We start from the raw sequence: 22,070 nt of genomic DNA, 5'->3' as shown, positions 1-22,070 counted from the left end.
AAAAATTTTTTTTTGCTATACTGCACAGCTGGTGAGCTCTTAGTTCCCCACCAGGGATTGAACTCAGGCCCCAGCAGTGGAAGCAGAGTCCTAACCACTGAATCACCAGGGAATTCCCCAAAGTAAACTTTTGATGGTAAGCGTACAGCTGTAGTCTCTGCACTAATAGAACTACAATGTACACGTGAAACTTGTGTGTTATAAACCAACATTACCTCAATTAAAGATAAATTTTTTAAAAAGTTAAAACATAAGCTTTCCATATGACCCAATAATTCTACTATCTATCCAAGAGAAATGAAAACATATCTCCACACAAAGTAAACATATTCATAGCAGCTTTATTCATAACAACCTTAGTCAAATAATAAAAAGTTGGAAATAATCCAAAATCCATTAACAGGTAACACAGTTCAGTTCAGTCACTCAGTCGTGTCTGACTCTTTGCGACCCCATGAACTGCAGCATGCCAAGGTATCCCTGTCCATCACCAACTCTTGGAATTTACTCAAACTCAGGTCCATTGAGTCGATGATGCCATCCAACCATTTCACCCTCTATCATCCCCTTTTCCTCCCACCTTCCATCTTTCCCAGCATCAGGGTCTTTTCCAATGAGTCAGTTCTTTGCATCAGGCGACCAAAATATTGGAATTTCAGCTTCAACATCAGTCCTTCCAATGAACATTCAGGACTGATTTCCTTTAGGATGGACTGCTAATCTCCTTGCTGTCCAAGGGACTCTCAACAATCTTCTCCAACACCACAGTTCAAAAGCATCAATTCTTCGGTGCTCAGCTTTCTTCATAGTCCAACTCTCACATTCATATATGACTACTGGAAAAACCACAGCTTTGACTACACGCACCTTTGTTGGCAAAGTAATGTCTCTGCTTTTTAATATGCTATTTAGGTTGGTCATAACTTTTCTTCCAAGGATTAGGTGTCTTTTAATTTCATGGCTGCAGTCACCATCTGCAATGATTTTGAAGCCCCCAAAAATAAAATCTGTCATTGTTTCCACTGTTTCCCCATCTATTTGCCATGAAGTGATGGGACCAGATGCCCTAATCTTAGTTTTCTGAACGTTGAGTTTTAAGCCAACTTTTTTACTCTCCTTAGATAAACAAACTGTGGAATATAATGCTACTTAGCAATAAAAAGGAATATGCAACAACATGGGTAAATCTCAAAAACCTTCTGCTGAGCAAAAGAAGCCAGACACCAAAGATGCATACTGTATTATTTCATCATGGGTGGTGGCTGGGATTTACTTGAGTAGAGCACAAGCAACTTATCCAAGTAATGGAAATATTCCATATCTTGGTTGTAGTGGTATACAAATTTACTGTAACTCTAGAATGAGTGTATTATGCAAATTCAGTTCAGTTCGGTTCAGTCGCTCAGTAGTGTCCAACTCTTTGTAACCCCATGAATCGCAGCACGCCAGGCCTCCCTGTCCATCACCAACTCCCCGAGTTCACCCAAACTCATGTCCATTGAGTCAGTGATGCCATCCAGCCATCTCATCCTGTCGTCCCCTTCTCCTCCTGCCCCCAATCCCTCCCAGCACTGGGGTCTTTTCCAATGAGTCAACTCTTCTCATGAGGTGGCCAAAATATTGGAGTTTCAGCTTTATCATCATTCCTTCCAAAGACCACCCAGGACTGATCTCCTTTAGGATGGACTGGTTAGATCTCCTTGCAGTCCAAGGGACTCTCAAGCGTCTTCTCCAACACCACAGTTCAAAAGCATCAGTTCTTTGGTGCTCAGCTTTCTTCACAGTCCAAGTCTCACATCCATACATGACCACAGGAAAAACCATAGCCTTGACTAGATGAACCTTTGTTGGCAAAGTAATGTCTCTGTTTTTGAATATGCTATCTAGGTTGGTCATAACTTTCCTTCCAAGGAGTAAGCGTCTTTTAATTTCATGGCTGCAATCACCATCTGCAGTGATTTTGGAGCCCAGAAAAATAAAGTCTGACACTGTTTCCACTGTTTCCCCATCTATTTCCCATGAAGTGATGGGACCGGATGCCTTGATTTTCGTTTTCTGAATGTTGAGCTTTAAGCCAACTTTTTCACTCTCCACTTTCACTTTCATCAAGAGGCTTCTGAGTTCCTCTTTACTTTCTGCCATAAGGGTGGTGTCATCTGCATATCAGAGGTTATTGATAGTTCTCCCGGCAATCTTGATTCCAGCTTGTGCTTCCTCCAGCCCAGCGTTTCTCATGATGTACTCTGCATATAAGTTAAATAAGCAGGGTGACAATATACAGCCTTGACGTACTCCTTTTCCTACAGTAAAGTTGATTTTTTTTTTAAAGGAGCTCATTCCTAAGTTTTTTGTAAATTATTCTTTGCTAAAACATTTTTTAAGAGATCCTGATAAAGCTGGGCTCTGTACTGTATCCCTTGAAAGACTCATATAGGTTACAACCAGAAATGGAATTACTAATTTACAAGATACATAAATCTCCAACTTCGTCAGATACTGCTAAACTGCTCTCCCAAGTTGTTTTTGTTTCAACTCTAAATCCCTTTAAAGTAGTTCATACTCTATGTCTTTACTTCCTCTTATTCACCCACTCTATTAAAAATATTTTTCTATTCTCTAACAGTCCATTGAAACTACTTTTACCAGGGTTATCAAATACCTCTTAATTTCAAAATTCAACAGCCTCTTTTCAGTTTTAATCATTCTTGACCACTCCAGTCTCCTTTTGTTTTATTTCACAATTACACTATTTCACATAATGTCTTACAGCGAGGAACCAAAAGATATTTCATACTTCTGAAACTTTTCTCAAGTTGTCTCTGGTGGGAGAAAGTAAACTTGGCCAAAATAACCAAGTAAAATGACAGTCACTTAGTCATGTCCAACTCTTTGCAACCCCACAGATATACAGTCCATGGAATTCTCCAGACTAGAATACTGGAATAGGTAGCCTTTCCCTTCTCCAGGGGATCTTCCCAACCCACGGATCAAACCCAGGTCACCTGCATTGCAGGCGGATTCTTTACCAGCTGAGCCACAACAGAAGCCCAAGAATACTGGAGTGGGTATCCTATCCTTTCTCCAGCAGATCTTCCTGATCCAGGAATTGAACTGGGGTCTCCTGCACTGCAGGAGGATTCTTTACCAACTGAACTATCAGGGAATCCCAATAGCCAAATATATCCCAATATACAAATATCCCAATAGCCAAAACAACAACCAAAGACAAGCCAAATATGTCATTTTTTATCTTAAAAATGTATGTGAATTTTGGATTCTATTCTGTAATATATTCAACTTTAAAACATTTAAAATAAATTAACATTGAGACTAATCAACAATACATAATGTATCATATTTATAATATGACTGTACATAATGTCAAAATATATCCCCCGGGTTATGTATAATTCTAGCCTGAGAAACATAAATGACTTACTCAAAATTGTGAAGCCTAGATTTTAACATGTCTGTCTAATTCCAAAGCCCATGTGCCTTCCCCATACCAAGAGTCTCAGTTGGCACAAGTTTCTTTCCTCTGAGACTTGAGTTTTAACAATCACAAAGGATTTGAAAGTGGAAAAAGTAAAATAAGTCCTCCTTGAAAGAAACTGGGGCCCCCCCACGAGGACAGAACATTCAAAGAATGTTCAACTTGCTTGGGCTATGGAAGAAAGGAAAGGAGGAAAAAAAGACAGGAGGGAGGGAAAGAACGGAAGGAAAAAAACAAGAGGAGAAGAAAGGATAAATTAAACATACTTCCCTCTGAAAAAGAGAAAATTAATAGATGAGACAGGGAAAATGTAACTATATATCTGAAACATAACGAACAAGTATATATGTAGATAAAGGTAGACTCCCTATGCCTTCAAAATAAAGAATATATTTACTTTTTACACATACAAATAATAATTACAAAATCTCATCAATAACAATAAAAATGAAGTCTCAACAAATATCAAACAATAACATACAGTTATATAATAACCACATATACTGTCCACAATGCAGTTCTAAAACAAATCATTTTCTAAAAAGATTTTTTTGGGGAGGACTTCCCCACTGGTCCAAGTCTTAAGACTTCACTTACATGAAATATTAGAATAGACAAATTTATAGGCATAAAGTAGATCACTGGTTGCCTACAGTTAAGCGGAATGTGAAAAAAGATGAAGGGAATGCTAATGGGTATGAGGTTTATTTCGGGGTGATAAAAACGTTCTAATATCAATTGTGGTAACAGCAGCACATCTCTGTGCTAAAAACCACTGAACTGAACACTTTAAATGGATGAATTGTATAGTGTGTAAAATGTACTTCAGTAAAGCTATTACCAAAAAAAAAAAAAAAACAGCTCAAAATTTAATGACTGGAAGAAGAGGGCACATATGAAGAGATTTTGCCTTAGACATCTGAAGTACAACCACCACAGATGACCTCTACTGCAGCGAATACTGGTAAAAAAAAATGATCTCTACAGTGATTTGGTTCTTTCTAAGATATAAATTTAAATAACATATTCTGTTTTCCTTCTAAGCATCTCATAGGTATGTTTTTAGCCAGAAGTATCTAGGCTGACAGAGTTATCTATAAGATTTCTCTAGGCTTAAATAATACTTTAAAAATCAACTGTATACCAGTGAACAATATATAATATTGAGAAAGTAAACTTGGCCAAAATAACCAAGTAAAATGAAAGTTACTTAGTCATGTCCAACTCTTTGCAACCCCACAGATATACAGTCCATGGAATTCTCCAGACTAGAATACTAGAATTTAAGAATAATAATCAGAATTAGTCTCATCATAAAGCTGCAAGTAAAATTCATAAGATGTGTCAGACACAGTCATAGAATAATACATGTCATCTCCAATCCTGTCAACAATCGATACAGTGAAAATGAGGAAATCAGGTTCAGAGATACTGAGTAACTTGCCTATTCAGTGATTAGACAACAAAGCTAGGATTTCAATTTAAGACTGTCTGTCTCTAAAACCTATGCTATCGTACTATTTCCTATCTTTAAGAAGGGATAAAACATCCAATCAGGCAATAGTAATTAAAGAGATTAACCACAAATATGTACTAATATAAAAATATTAAAAGTTTAAAAGAACTTCAGAGAACACCTACGCAAAGTACCTCATTTTACAAATGACACAATACTTTGCAGTCTCTGATTAGCCTTGGCTATTCCTGCTACTCTCTGGCCTCCAGCGTATTACAAAGTCAAAGGGTTAGTCAGTCATGTCTGACTCCTTGTGACCCCATGGACTGTAGCCTGCCAGGCTCCACTATCCATGGAATTCTCAAGGCAAGAATACTGGAGTGGGTTGCCATTCCCTTCTCCAGGGGGTCTTTCTGACCCAGTGATCAAACCTGGGTCTCCTGCATTGTAGGCAGATGTATTAAAAGGCTATCTGCAAATCCTTCATGATAGCCTCAGCATAAATCAAACGAGGAATCATAGAAGAGCTATGTTTCAGTAAGTCATGGATGTGCTGAATAAACTCCCCAAAACTGATATTTTTAGACTATCATACAAAGTAATTATTTCTGTTATTTGCCTTATGCAGAATTCTGGTTACACATAATCTATAATACTGATTTATTGCTACTTGAACACCTACCTTCGTGGCCACAAGAAACACAGTAAAGAGGAACATAAGATTATGCTTTGATATTGCCAAATACTTGGTTTGCTGAAATGTGAAGATAACTGATCCCAGCAGGGTTACCTTGGCAGGGCTGAAAATAAAACACATTTTAACTCAGTAAGTATTAAGCATGATTTATCTCTATATTTCTCAGAGTAGTCTCAAAATATTAATTAAATGAGTTATTAATAGATGTAACACAAAAATGAATTCTATAAACTTTTGGAAATGCTGAGTTATATAAAGTTAAACACCCTTCTTCTCAGCATAAAGTATCAGATTTTAGAATGTTCATACATACTGTGACTTTCTGATAAGACAGTACTTTTGTATATGCAATATTTCTGAATTGACCATATAACATTGTTTCAAAAGGATATGAAAGTCCCACGTTCTATAGCATGATTTGAGAAAAGCTTATTAATCCTGAAAAATCTTACAGTGCTAACCAAGCTCCTCAGGTGGGATGGGGAATGGAAAAGAAAGTCTTGATCTGTAGCAGTTCCTCATTTTCCAAGGTGTAAATACCTTGTGGTATTCGCAGGCAATTTGATCCAGTTCAGTTCAGTTCAGTCGCTCAGTCGTGTCCGACTCTTTGCGACCCCATGAATCGCAGCACACCACACCTCCCTGTCCATCACCAACTCCCAGAGTTCACTCAGATTCACATCCATCGAGTCAGTGATGCCATCCAGCCATCTCATCCTCTGTCGTCCTCTTCTCCTCCTGCCCCCAATCCTTCCCAGCATCAGAGTCTTTTCCAATCAGTCAACTCTTCACATGAGGTGGCCAAAGTACTGGAGTTTCAGCTTCAGCATCATTCCTTCCAAAGAAATCCCAGGGCTGATCTCCTTTAGAATGGACTGGTTGGATCTCCTTGCAGTCCAAGGGACTCTCAAGAGTCTTCTCCAACACCACAGTTCAAAAGCATCAATTCTTTGGCACTCAGCCTTCTTCATAGTCCAACTCTCACATTCATACATGACCACAGGAAAAACCATAGCCTTGACTAGACGAACCTTTGTTGGCAAAGTAATGTCTCTGCTTTTCAACATGCTATCTAGGTTGGTCATAACTTTTCTTCCAAGAAGTAAGCGTCTTTTAATTTCATGGCTGCAGTCACCATCTGCAGTGATTTTGGAGCCCCCAAAAATAAAGTCTGACACTGTTTCCACTGTTTCCCCATCTATTTCCCATGAAGTGATGGGACCAGATGCCATGATCTTCGTTTTCTGAATGTTGAGTTTTAAGCCAACTTTTTCACTCTCTTCTTTCATCTTCATCAAGAGGCTTTTTAGTTCCTCTTCACTTTCTGCCATAAGGGTGGTGTCATCTGCATATCTGAGGTTATTGATATTTTCTCCTGGCAGGACCCCCCCACAAATATCAAAACTCATTGATGCTCAAGTCCCTTATATATACTGATGTAATTGCATATAATCTATGCACATCCTCCCACAAACTGTAAATAATCTCCAGAATATTTATAATACCAATATAAACGCCATGTAAACAGTTGTAAATACAATATGAATACTACATAAACAGCTCTCAGCATATGAAAAATTCAGTTTGCTTTCAGAAACTTTCTGGAATTTTTAACAAATATTTTTGGTCCACAGTTGGTTAATACACAAAGGCAGAAACCTTGGATATACAGGGCCAACTGTACTCCCAGAGCCCATTTCAGGCTGCTGTGCATAATCGGTTTCATAAAACAGCATGAGCCAGCACCAGCACATTACTTAGCTAACTCCTGTACAAAACATTAGCATTAGCCAATATCTTAAATTTAAAGTCTATAATAAGATATTAATCTACAAATAAGAAGTACTATTTTCATGTCATATATTTGCCACACACTTAAAGTATATCTCAGTAACATCATTTTCTAGCTGTTTATGCTTACAACTAGAAAAAGATAAATAATAAACTCTCAGAAAGCCATACTGTAAAATATGACGAATGTAAAAGTCCCTATAAGTAACTCTGTGAAAAATAAGTTCTTTCTTTAATTAGTACAAACTAAGGATTGAGTTCAAAACAGAATTAGGCTGGGGTAACAGGATTTGGATCTTGCTTACCAATAACTGGGCAGCGTTCCTGTTTTAGGACAGTGGTCCACAAGCTTTTTGACTGTGCGTCTCTAATGGTAAAAGTGTTTAAGACACTCCTTAATATATATCAATTATTTTATAATTATGTACCTATACAATTATATCATAAAATGTACACCAAACTGACTTTTTTAAAAGGATGAGATTTAAAAATTTGTTAATTCCACTAAGACATTGTCTTAATGTCATTTTGCTACTCTGTTTCTAATAGTTCAGTTTCTGTAAGAGTGCCTCATCAAAGGCATCTCAGCATACACACACTGTATTTTGGATGGTGTTCTCTTAGAGCATAAATTCACAAGCAATGAATTGGAGGAGCAAGGATCGTGAAAACAATAAATTGGAGCAGGTGGTTGAAGCAGCATTAAGATTTAGAAGACAGTGAGATTAGTTAGGAAGATCAGAATGCGTTCAGAAAATTCTTATGCTTATTAATTTCCTGTGAATCTAGTAAATAGCTATCTGCTTCCAAAATACAACGGTGGAACAGGCAAGGATAACAGCTACAGACACTGCCATTCCAAAAGGAAGAAAATGTAAAGAAGAAAGTGATCACAGACCTATGCAATTTCAAAATTCAGCAGGTCAAATTCCATTAGATTTCAAGGCCCAGGACTAACTCTCCATGGCTTAAAGGAGTCCATCCTCCGAGTCTGCAGCTCTAATCTCTGCACTCATGACTCTGGCTTATTCACCTGTGACTCCAGCCTATGGGTCTAACCTTGGTTTCTAAGACCACAATTCCCACCTTAAAGCCATACTTCCTTTTCCCTGAATGGTAGCCTATGTGTACAGGTAAGAAGTTTTATCAGCCTGTTACTAACCATAGAATTTTGACAGTCTGAATTCTTTTATTTCATCTTATCTCTGTCCTTTTCAGTCCAACCTGACAGTGATTCTGTTGATATAACATCTTCAAAAATCTTTAGGGCTTCCTATGTGTGACACACAGAGAAGGCAATGGCAACCCACTCCAGTACTTTTGCCTGGCGAATCCCAGGGATGGGGGAGCCTGGTGGGCTGCCATCTATGGGGTCACACAGAGTCAGACACGACTGAAGCGACTTAGCAGCAGCAGCAGCAAGTGTGACACATGGGCTTCCCAGGTGGTAGAGTTGGTCAAGAATCTGCCTGCCATTGCAGGAGACACAGAGACACAGGTTCAATCCCTGCGTCAGGAAGATCCCCTGGAGTAGGAAATGGCAACCCACTCCAGTATTCTTGCTGGGGAAATCCCATGGACAGAAGAGCCTGGCAGGCTACAATCCATGGAGTCACAAAGAGTCGGACACAACTCAGTGACTAAACAACACATACATATATATATATCCATATATTTATTACCAAATACTTTTGCATAGTGGAGAAACCCTTTATGGTCTTAGAGAATATGTGTGTTGGAATAAACAGAATGTTGGTAGAAATACAAACATTAGAGGTGCTGGTGAGGTCTCAGAAGGAAATGAGGAACATGATACTGGAAACGGAAAGAAAGGTATTTAGTTATATGTGCTACAGTTTTGTGGAAAGCATAATCTGTGAACTTGGATATTTAGTTGAGATTTGGAAGCAAACTGCTGATGGTCTGAGATGGTTTCTTCTTGCTTCTTACAATGAAGTGTGAGAGGAAAGTTTTGAATTTAGGGAATAACTGCTAAACAAAAAAAACAAGACTTGATGATTTGGGAAATTATCAGCCTATCCAGTCTGTAAAAAATGACAAAATTAGGAGAGTTATTCTTAGGAAAAGCTAGCTGTGGAGAGAAAGTTATGGGTGTGGCTAGGCAACTTTTGCTAGTGTTAAGAGATTCGGTGTGTAATTCACAGACCCATTCAGCTCTCACAGCAGAAGCCAGGAATAAAGATGAGATTATCCAGGAAAAGTCTGTGGAGGATCATCTAGACTAATGGCATGGATCCCGTGTCATATTTGTGTGCATGCGTGCTCAGTTGCTCAGTCATGCCCAACTCTTCGTGATCCCATGGACTGTATACATAAGTACACACATGGCCTTCCCTGGTGGCTCAGTGGTAAAAGAATCCACCTGCCAATGCAGGAGACATGGGTTCGATCCCTCGTTAGGAAGATACCCTGGAGAAAGGAATGGCAACCCACTCCAGTATTCTTGCCTGGGAAATTCCATGGACACAGAAGCCTGGCGGGCTACTGTCTATGGGAGTAGCAAAAGAGTCGGACACAACTGAACAGCTAACACTTCCACTTTCTCACACACACACACACACAGAACTACTATTTTCCAAGTTTCACACACACACACACACATGCATACATAAAATATCATAATGGACCCCATGATTTCACTTGACAAACTAGTTGTTAAATCATTCAATCATTCACATAGCATTTACTGACTATCTACTATGTGGTAGGTGCTTCAGATATAAAAGCAATCAAAAGAGAGAAAATCCCTGTACTTGGCCTCTGGTATTCTTTGAAGCATGAGGGAAAGCCAAGGGGAGAGAAAAACAAACATAATGGATAAGTAAATTATAAAATATGATAAATGCTAGGTGGGGGGAATAGAGGGAAGTGTTTCAATTTTAAGTAAGGTAGTTTTCATTGAGAAGTTAAGCTCTGAAAAAGTACTTTGAGCAAAGTAGATAAGGGAGCTAGCCACCTAAGGAAAAATATCTAGACAGAGAGAGAAGTTAGTTTTAAAACAGACAACACCTGGCTTGTTCAAGGATACAGTGCAGTGAGCAAGGGAGAGAACAGTGAGAGCTGAAGTCAAAGCAAATTGGGTGTGGTGGAGACACATATCTTGGAGGGTCTCAGAGACCAGCTGGGCGGACACCACAGGGTTTTAAAAACAGGAGAATCACAATTTGATTTCAGTTTTACAGCCTTGAGAAATGTTTCATGGAAGAAATTTCAAGGCATATACTCAAAATGAGAAAAATGTCCCCTTTCACTAATGTCTTATTTATAACTTATTTACTTATTTATCAATCAAAGCTTCCTTTGTTCCATTTCTAAATTACTTCATTCAAGCTTTAAGGGATACATTCTAAGTTAAACATCCTGAAATCTACTGGTTCATTCAAACACATACTTCATCATTCATACTACTTCTCAACCTTCATTTTTAATCCATTCTAATGAGTTTATTTTACATTAAGTCTTCCTCACCTTGCTTATTATGGCCATTAAAGCCTAAGTCTTTCCTTACTGAATTGTGCAAATGGTAACTATATTTCTCTATTTCATTTTCAGTTGCATCAGGAATACATTCGTGACTTATTTGATTGGGTCAATGTCTGTAGAGAAATCTAACAATTAGATTCTCCTAAATGGGTGCAAAAGGTAGTATGAATTGTACAAACACAGAATGGGTTATGTCTTCTTTTTATTATTTTTTGTATGTAGTTACTCAACTCTCATTTTTAAAGTAACTAACAGAGCTTTATGATAATGTATTGACTATTCACATAAGTTTGACATTTTATTACCAGAACTATGAATAATTTGGAATCTGGGCAATGATGTAGCCATTAATGAAAATGCCAAGAGCCTGCCACTGATTCCAGAGAAGTCTGCTCCTGTTCTCAGTTCATAAATACACTCTCTTCCCACAATCCTACAACAATCCAAGAGCTTTTGTTTGGTTTTATTTTCTAAGAGGAGGAACCCACAGAAAAAGTAATCAATATTTATTTTTAAAGCTACATTTAAGACAGTAGACTTTCTGAAAAAAAAAAAAAAATAGGTTTCCTGGTTTTCTCCCCATTATCATTTTATTTGTCTTTCTGTTTGTTTCATTCACATTTAGAGTCCAAAATGTTTTAAAAATAAATTTGGTAAAATCTAAAGATAAAAGACCACGTCTCAGTACAGTCTATACAAACTCACTAGGACATCTTCAGCCATTCCTCGGCTTCTGGTTTCCAACATCCTTTTACCAACTGCTCAAAATTCGTGATAATGCTACCACCTGCACCTAAAAAGGCCAAGATAAGATAGGAATGTGTTAGTTGTTCAGTCATGCAGACTCTTTGCAAGCCCATGGACTATAGCCCACTAGTTTCCTCTGTCAATGGACTTCTCCAGGAAAGGATACTGGAGTGAGTAGCCATTCCCTTTTCCAAGGGATATTCCTGAGCCAGGAATGCAACCCAGGTCTCCTGCACTGCAGGCTGATACTTTACCATCTGAGCCACCAAAACAAGAATGCTGCTGCTGCTAAGTCGCTTCAGTCGTGTCCGACTCTGTGCAACCCCATAGACGGCAGCCTACCAGGCTTCCCATCCCTGGGATTCTCCAGGCAAGAACACTGGAGTGGGTTGCCATTTCCTTCACCAATGCATGAAAGTGAAAAGTGAAAGTGAAGTCGCTCAGTCGTGTCCGACTCTTAGCGACCCCATGGACTGCAGCCTACCAGGCCCCTCCGTCCATGGGATTTTCTAGGCAAAAGTATGGAGTGGGGTGCCATTGCCTTCTCCAAAAACAAGAATACTTAACCAAATATTCTTGAGAAAATATATGAAATGAAGCCATAATTCTGTCTCCTGACTTAAAATTCCAAGCTATAATTGTAGGTAGGAAGAAAAAAGTTGCTTTGTACATTTATGGTACCAAGACAACTGCAATTCTTTCATGGCAGCTGTCTATTGTACTACAATTAAGGTTAAAACTGGGGTCTCAGACAGAGATGTAACTTGAGGTTTGTTTCTGACCTGAAAAAATAAACTCCTCTGCTTTATCATTTCCTTCTCTGATTTTAGTTTTAGGTGCAATAACTGTAACAACACACTTAAAATTTAATTTCAACTTACAAAAGAACAATAAAGGTAGATAATATAGGGTGAACATAAACCCATAATCAATCACATTTACTATTTCAGATTATTCAAGATGGAAAAAAAATACAGAAAAAACAAAGAGCAAAATTTCTTTAATTAGAGAAACCACATAATTTCTTATGTAAACTTGTTTTTTATATGGTGACAGCTACACCTTAATTAACTATGAATCTCTCTGGTTACAGCTATTAATCAAACCAATAATATATATTGTATATTTTAAGACAATCAGCTGTAAAATAATGGCTGATGACTAGTAATAGTTAAGAGTGCCAGTTTTGAATTAAATTAACCAGCCAACAGAAACAAAGCTTTCATCTTCCAAAGAAGTTTCTGTTACTAAAGTATGTAGTCCCCATTAATGTAACCAAAGAACTATTCAGTACTTGTAGTACACCAATAACAGAATATTTATGAACATACGTTGTTAATATTACCTCGGGCCCATCCAATAGCTATCATGACTATCCAGCCATTTTTGTAATAGCTATTAGCATGTGTGACTCCACCTACTATTTTCCAAGTTCTGGTCACTTCCTTCATTCCCGCAGCCAAGAGTTGAACAGGTAGGAATGAGTATGCCTGGGAAATTAGGTCACATGGGCAAAAAAATGCAATATACCTGAAATTAAAATTTAAATATTTTAATATGACTGTAATCAGAACAAAAAAATCTAGCGTATCAGCAATAACAATCTGATAAAACACAACAAATGGAATTATCCAAATAAACATGGAATTTGACTGCAAGAAGACCACAAATGATCAGAATTAAGTCGGTTTTTTTTTTCTTGGCTGCTTCATGAGGCAAGTGGGATCTTAGTTCCCCAACCAGGGAACAATCCATGCTCCCTGCAGGAAAGCACAGAGTGTTAACCACTGGACTGCCAGGGAAGTTCCAAAGTGAATTTTTTAAATCACATGAAGCACATAAAAAAATCTGCCAAAAACTCATAACGAAAGAGGAATATAAATTTTGTACTTCTGAGTACTCTATATATGCAGTAAGTTCCTAATCTGTGTCTGTACTACTCTAGAAGCTAAGTACTGAATGCACCAACAATATAAAGCAAGTGTGTAATCACCATTATGGCAGAAAGCAAAGAACTAAAGAGCCTCTTGATGAAAGTGAAAGAGGAGAGTCAAAAAGTTGGCTTAAAACTCAACATTCAGAAAACTAAGATCATGACATCTGGTCCCATCACTTCATAGCAAATAGATGGGGAAACAATGGAAACAGCGAGAGGCTTTATTTTTTTGGGAGCTCCAAAATCACTGCAGATGGTGACTGCAGACTTAAAATTAAAAAAAGACTGCTCCTTGGAAGAAAAGTTATGACCAAACTAGACACCATATTAAAAAGCAGAGACATTACTTTTCCAACAAAGGTCTAGTCAAAGCTATGCTTTTTCCATTAGTCATGTATGGATGTGAGAGTTGGACTACAAAGAATGCTGAGCACCAAAGAATTGATGCTTTTGAACTGTAGTGTTGGAGAAGACTCTTGAGAGTCCCTTGGACAGCAAGGAGATCCAAGCAGTCCATCCTAAAGGAGATCAGTCCTGAATATTCACTGGAAGGACTGATGTTGAAGCTGAAACTTCAATACTTTGGCCACCTGATGTGAAGAGCTGACTCACTGGAAAAGACCCTGATGCTGGGAAAGATGGAAGGTGGTAGGAGAAGGGGACGACAGAGGATGAGATGGTTGGATGGCATCACCAACTCAATGGACATGAGTTTGAGTAGACTCTGGGAGTTGGTGATGGACAGGGAGGCCTGGCGTGCTGCAGTCCATGGAGTCGCAAAGAGTCAGACACGACTGAACAACTGAACTTGAACTTGATAATCACTTCTGCTTTGGAGTATCTCTAGATACAAAGTGAAAGGCACTCAGTCATGTCCGACTCTTTGTGACCCCATGGACTATACAGTCTATGGAATCCTTCAAGCCAGAATACTGGAGTGGGCAGCTTTTCCCTTCTCCAGGGGATCTTCCCAACCCAGGGATCAAACCCAGGTCTCCCACATGGCAGGTGGATTCTTTACCAGCTGAGCCACAAGGGAAGCCCTCTCTAGGTAGAGTGTCTTTGGAATTAGAAAAGAGCCTTTGGTAGCTGAGCAAGGAGCAGCATTTCAACCCCACTTACATCTTTACCTGTGCCCCTTTGTGTATAAACTGCAACCTATACAGAGAAAGGTCATAGCTCTCAACAAGACAGATTCATTCATGTTAAGGAAAAACACATTTTCATACAGTTAAAAGAATATGAAGCTTGTTCTTCACCTCAGTTGAGTAAGTTTAAGTTTCAACCAATTAAATTGTGATATTAGTTTAAGAATAATTCACTCCTCAAGTGAATTATTTTCTGCAGCTTCATTTGTTCTAAGCATCTGTTCAACAATTTAACAGTACTATTGATAGGAAGACATAGCACTCCCCCACCCCCATATTCCTAATACTCTCTGGCAGACAATTTTGTGCTTAAAGCAGAATATTTATCTGGAAGCAATGAGGAATATACTGCTTAAAAGAGGTACTCTATCTTTTCTAAAAGAAGTTGTTAATCTTATTTTAATTCATGGTTCATAAATCAAAATTCCCAAAAGTACTCATGGAATATGAAACCGGTTCCCCAAAACATTACTTCAGAGACCAAGTATAAGATGCAATGATTTGTTAGGCCTGAAGCACCCTCTCTTCAACTCCACTTACCAATTCTTCCTTTTCTTGAAGATTGCACTCAAATACTACCATATACATTGACTTTGGGAGTTTTATTTAATAGTCTCAGTTCAGACTAAATTCTGATGGTTCCTATATACAACATAGCTCTTCTATACCTTTTCTTTATAATAAATTATAACAGTCCTTAATGACAGGAATCATTCACTGTGTTACCCCCTCACCTAAAACAGAGCATAAAAAAAAGTAGCCCTGAATTAAATCATTTATTAACAGTTAATAAATTCAGTTCAGTTCAGTTGAGTTGCTCAGTCGTGTCCGAGTCTTTGCAACCCCATGAATCGCAGCATGCCACGCATCCCTGTCCATCACCAACTCCCGGAGTTCACTCAGACTCATGTCCATCGAGTCAGTGATGCCATCCAGCCATCTCATCCTCTGTCGTCCCCTTCTCCTCCTGCCGCCAATACCTACTGGCATCAGAGTCTTTTCCAATGAGTCAACTCTTCATGAGGTGGCCAAAGTACTGCACTTTCAGCTTTAGCATCATTCCTTCCAAAGAAATCCCAGGCTGATCTCCTTCAGAATGGACTGGTTGGATCTCCTTGCAGTCCAAGGGACTCTCAAGAGTCTTCTCCAACACCACAGTTCAAAAGCATCAATTCTTCGGTGCTCAGCCTTCTTCACAGTCCAACTCTCACATCCATACATGACCACAGGAAAAACCATAGCCTTGACTAGACAAACCTTTGTTGGCAAAGTAATGTCTCTGCTTTTCAATATGCTGTCTAGATTGGTCATAACTTTTCTTCCAAGGAGTAAGCATCTTTTAATTTCATGGCTGCAGTCACCATCTGCAGTGATTTTGGAGCCCCAAAAAATAAAGTCTGACACTGTTTCCACTGTTTCCCCATCTATTTGCCATGAAGTGATCGGACCAAATGCCATGATCTTCGTTTTCTGAATGTTGAGCTTTAAGCCAAATTTTTCACTCTCCACTTTCACTTTCATCAAGAGGCTTTTTAGTTCCTCTTCACTTTCTGCCATAAGGGTGGTGTCATCTGCATATCGGAGGTTATTGAGATTTCTCCCGGCAATCTTGAGTCCAGCTTGTGCTACTCCCAGCCCAGCGTTTCTCATGATGTACTCTGCATGTAAGTTAAATAAGCAGGGTGATAATATACAGCCTTGACGTACTCCTTTTCCTATTTGGAACCAGTCTGTTGTTCCATGTCCAGTTCTAACTCATGCTTCGTGACCTGCATACCGATTTCTCAAGAGGCAGGTCAGGTGGTCTGGTACTCCCATCTCTTTCAGAATTTTCCACAGTTTATTGTGATCCACACAGTCAAAGGCTTTGGCATAGTCAATAAAGCAGAAATAGATGTTTTTCTGGAACTCTCTTGCTTTTTCCATGATCCAGTGGATGTTGGCAATTTGATCTCTGGTTCCTCTGCCTTTTCTAAAACCAGCTTGAACATCTGGAAGTTCACGGTTCACGTATTGCTGAAGCCTGGCTTGGAGAATTTTGAGCATTACTTTACTAGCATATGAGATGAGTGCAATTGTGCGGTAGTTCGAGCATTCTTTGGCATTGCCTTTCTTAGGGATTGGAATGAAAACTGACCTTTTCCAGTCCTGTGGCCACTGCTCAGTTTTCCAAATTTGCTGGCATACTGAGTGCAGCACTTTCACAGCATCATCTTTCAGGATTTGAAATAGCTCAACTGGAACTCCATCACCTCCACTAGCTTTGTTTGTAGTGATGTTTTCTAAGGCCCACTTGACTTCACATTCCAGGATGTCTGGCTCTAGGTGAGTGATCACACCATCATGATTATCTGGGTCGTGAAGATCTTTTTTGTACAGTTCTTCTGTGTATTCTTGTTAATAAATTAGCAGGAGGCAAAACACAAAATATATCAAAAAACCATCTGATAATTAAAGAGCTTTAAAGAAAGAAAGAAATTACCTAAGAATAGTTAAAAGCTTTTTGAAAATGACTTGCTAAATCACTTCAGTCGTGTCTGACTCTGTGCGACCCCATAGAAGGTAGCCCACCAGGCTCCCACGTCCCTGGGATTCTCCAGGCAAGAACACTGGAGTGGGTTGCCATTTCCTTCTCCAATGCATGAAAGTGAAAAGTGAAATTGAAGTCGCTCAGTCATGCCCGACCCTCAGCGACCCCATGGACTGCAGCCTTCCAGGCTCATCCGTCCATGGGATTTTCCAGGCAAGAGTACTGGAATGGGGTGCCATTGCCTTCTCCTTGAAAATGACTGGTATGATATAAAAACTTTACATGTTTATAAAATATTTTGAAAGCCTCTCTTTAAATTCTCTCTTTAAAGGTAGAACAAATTTCCAGGAAGTAGGTTAGGTGCCAGAAAAAGAAAAGAGTTACACTTAAGCAATTTTTTAAAGTATATTTTTAAATAAAATAAAAATAATGTATGCTCAAAATACTCAAACAAAAACACAACAAAACAAAAATAATACAAATGACCCCATTTTCATTCTCCACACAGAAACTATCTTCAACATGAGTCAAAAGCCTAAACTACAAGAGCAATCTTGACATTTTTTTCCCCCTAACTAGGGATCAAACCCATGCCCCCTGCAGTGAAAGCACTGCATCTTAACCACTGGACCACCAAGGAAGTTCCAATCTTGGAGTTTTTATATCCAGCTATGTGACATTTTGGCATATGGTCTAAAAATCTATAATTATTGCTATTTCTAATAAATAAGTCTTTATTGCATTTCAGATATTTCTAAAGTATACCTATAACACACTAGTATTTCAAACAAAAATAGTTCTCATTTCAAGTGTTAAATAGCCACAGGGCAAAAGAAGAATTGTTTATTGTGCTCCATAGACTTACAAGTAAGGAAATCAGACCAGAGGCTCCCTAAACAGCCATTCCCGCTCTATAACACGTTAGCTTTTTAAAATTTCTTGGATGACTCACTCAACCAACACTCATTAAGGAATCATCATGTTCCTCCTTCTGTAAAGATTATAATTTCACCTTTAATTAAAACTGTAGCATCTAAGGAACTTTTAACTTTAAAGCATTTAAAGAAAACATATCAGAAAAGAAGGACTGCAACATAACATGAAATGGAACAAGAACGCAATTTATTTCTCATATATTTTTAAGTCACTTAGATTAACAGAAAGAAAAAAAAGACAAGGAATAGTGCTAAATAACAAAAGTTAGTCTAAAATAGGATACAAACAGGATGCGAGGCCACTGACAAATGAAAGTTGAAACAGTTAAAAAATAGGAAGATGAAATGAGAATTTAGTTTAATACCAAGAGTTGAGCTTCCCATGGTTAATCACTGAGAACTCAGCCTTCATTTTCCCTTAATTCCCCTCCTCTGACTACCAAAACCAGGATAACTTCACCAAGTCAAAAGAGAGCAATAAACTAAATGCAATTCATGTTAGTCCAATAAGATAGCTTTTCTCTTGCTCTCATTACTCTAACAAATTAATAACTTTATGTATATTCTCTGAAAAAGACTATTACAGAATGACAAGACTTATATAACTATACTTTTTGTTGTATTTTTTCCTCATAAAAATGCAGTCTCAGTTATGTAAATGTGCAATATATAACAACTGATACTTAGAAGTTAAAGGAAAATAAACTGGGGCATAAAAATCAATACACAGAAGAATTATAAAATATTTACTTCCTCCCATTAACAGTTTTCAAAAGGAAAAATCCCATGAAAGGCTATACTGTTTTCCAAACAACACTAAACATACCATGACATACCAAGTTACTGTTTCCCTTTGCCAGCAGATGGTGCTAATTTCCAGATATGAGCACTATGAGCTATTATACTAAAGATGACCTTCCGGATAAGTGTATTCACATACTCCCTTAGTTTAGTTTGCTAGAGTTAAAAGTAAATCACAAACATTTTAATCTCTCAAATTAAAATCAAATGAAGCAAAGATTACAAACTTGTTCTCAACATTAAAACCTGAAGAAAGAAAACATTAAAACACACTGTGTCTTTAAGCAAGCACCATTTTTTTTGTATTTAAGGGTCTGTGAACACAAAGACAATGTATTTCCCAAATCCAAAACAAAATGCTGTGCAAGTGCAGACTAAAGGACTAGGTAGGTTAGGTCTGAATCCTGACTCCAGCTACTAGACATTCCTTGGCACGTTGTCTCAGATCCCTTATCTACCAAATGAAAATAAAACGGAACTTGCCTCACTGATTTCCTATGAGGTTAAATGAGAGCACAAATGTAAAGCACTTAGAAAAGTGTCTGAAACAGTAAATACTACATCAGTGGCTGCTATTGTTGTTGTTTAGTAGTACCCAACAAAACAACTAGAACCAATAAAAAAGGTCATCAGAAAAAGAATGAATATAGATATTAATATAATAGATTATACAGCAATGAGAAGGAATGTACCACAGCTACAAACAAAACACAGATGAATCTAAGTAACATAATGCTGAGTGAAAAAAGCCCTAGAGAACTATATAAAGTATAACACTCCATTTTAAAACAGGGCAAAAAACAAATAAAACTAAAAAGATATACTGTTTAGATATTCATATGTAAGATATACACCTTTTTCTAAAAAAGTAAGATAAACACAAACAAGGTAGAAATTATCTGTATGAAAAGTCCAGGGAGATGGGATGAGAGAAATATGAGTATTTAAGTTATTGGTGCAGTTCAGTTCTTAGATTTAAGTGCACTACAGTGGAGATGTAAATTAGCATAATCATTTGAGAAATGATTTGTCATTATCTAGTAGAGCTTAAAAATCACTTTCCCTATAACTCAATAAATATATTCTTAAGTTATACCAAGAGAAAAATCTCTTGGTATATCATGTGTATCATGTTCCTAACAACATTGTAATAGAAAAAAACCTTGAAATAATTCTGTCAACAAAGAAATGGATGAAATATGACCACAATTCATTCTGATAAGCTATACAGGAGAGAAAATTAGTAAATTATAACCATATACCATAAAGCTGAATCTCAGGAACAAAGGCTGAACAAAAAAAGCATGTCAATGAAAAATACATATATATGATTCCATTTATAAAACTGTCACGAAATACATTGTTTAGAAATAATATATGCCAGAACTACACAGAAAAGTAAAGAAATGACAGGTACAACATTTGAACTGTGGCACTGGAGAAGACTCTTGAGAGACCCTTGGACTGCAAGGAGATCCAACCAGTCCATCCTAAAGGAGATCAGTCATCCATTCTAAAGGAGATCAGTCCTGGGTGTTCTTTGGAAGGAATGATGCTAAAGCTGAAACTCCAATACTTTGGCCACCTCCTGCAAAGAGTTGACTCATTGGAAAAGACTGTGATGCTGGGAGGGATTGGGGGCAGGAGGAGAAGGGGACGACAGAGGATGAGATGGTTGGATGGCATCACCGACTCAATGGACATGAGTTTGAGTGAACTCCGGGAGTTGGTGATGGACAGGGAGGCCTGGCGTGCTGCAGCTCATGGGGTCACAAAGAGTCGGACATGACTGAGCGACTGAACTGAACTGAACTGACGGAAGAAAGGAGGTGGGATTGGGCTGAGCGTGGAAGGTCACACAAGGGACATCAAAACTAATGACAAGTGTTCTGGGAAGATGGTGGCAGCAGTAGTCACACAGATTTAGATCTCTTCAAATCCCCACGTAAAAACAGACAGGGCAACTAGAGAGCAAAGCCAAAATCCCGTCCACAGGACTTGCAACAAAACTATGTGACAAGGTATCCCTTCAAATCCCAAAGTGTAAAGGGGTAGAGGCAAATCACCAGCACCCACAGACCTAAACTGCTTGACAGGAAGAACAAAGTAAGTGGCAACTAATGGACCTAAGAACAAAACAGCTTCAAAATAACTAATGGGTATTCACTAGAAAACACAGCAGGCCAACTTGGAAAACAACAACAGCTGAAACTGGAAGGATGCTGACATTTCCAATACTAGGTGAGACAACGAGTCCATGATAAGGTCCACAGGGGTTCAACCAACGTAGCCCCCATGAACTCTGAAAACTGATCCACCTAGGCTCCCTTCTGGAACAAGTGCCATAATGAGAATCAAAACTGAGTATGGACTTCCCTGGTGGCCCAGTGGTTAAGACTCTGAGCTCCCACTGCAGAGGCCTCAGGTTTGACAACCGTCAGGGAAGTTAAACATGTCACGGGCTGTGGTCAAAAAGAAAAAAAAAAAAAAACTGAGCAGGACAGAACAACAAAAGCAGGGGAAGGTACAGACCAAACTGGGGAGGAGGAAAAGACTGGTGAAATCTCAGAAAGCAAGTCATCATCTTTTGAATACTATATAACAACAACCAATGCAGGAGCTCTATGAAGTCAGAGAATCTTTCATGAATTTTACTTTATCTTAAAAGTTCAAGAAACTTGATTCCACATAAAAATGACCAACAGAAAATTATCAAGGTCAAACCCTATATAAATTTATTATTATAAGAGAAAAAAAATCCCTATAAAGAAAGTACTCAGGTAAATGTGCTCACAAAACAGATCAAAACTGCAACCTATTTCAAAACAAGGTAAAGACATTAAGAAAGCGATACAACACATAAAAGAACAATGCACATCAAAAATAGAGAAACTGAGAACTGGAGATAAAATACTCACAAAGAGTAAGAAAAAAGATTAAAAAATTATTTCAGTAATGACGACCAAACTAGAAGGAAAACCAAAGTGCCTTCTAAAAAAAGAGTAGGTAAAAAAGAAAATTTAAAAAGAATT

The 22,070-nt window shown here is 38.2% G+C and overlaps 1 protein-coding gene across 3 annotated transcripts in view; it reads right to left on the bottom strand.

The window, feature by feature from the left end:
• Positions 1-22,070, bottom strand: part of TMEM38B (transmembrane protein 38B) — a 67,637-nt gene that overhangs the window by 14,747 nt on the left and 30,820 nt on the right. For 2 of the 3 annotated variants that reach the window (XM_055579224.1, XM_055579227.1), the window contains 3 exons: positions 13,034-13,218; positions 11,647-11,734; positions 5,632-5,749 (listed from right to left, as the gene is read on the bottom strand). In XM_055579224.1, the coding sequence (XP_055435199.1) occupies positions 5,632-5,749; positions 11,647-11,734; positions 13,034-13,218 (391 nt within the window). The remainder of the gene's footprint in view (positions 1-5,631; positions 5,750-11,646; positions 11,735-13,033; positions 13,219-22,070) is intronic. The other variant, XM_055579228.1, reaches the window with a different exon arrangement.

The sequence above is a fragment of the Bubalus kerabau genome, chromosome 4, assembly GCF_029407905.1.
Source record: "Bubalus kerabau isolate K-KA32 ecotype Philippines breed swamp buffalo chromosome 4, PCC_UOA_SB_1v2, whole genome shotgun sequence".
NCBI classification, from domain to species: domain Eukaryota; kingdom Metazoa; phylum Chordata; class Mammalia; order Artiodactyla; family Bovidae; genus Bubalus; species Bubalus kerabau.
This window is presented reverse-complemented; position numbering and strand designations above follow the sequence as displayed.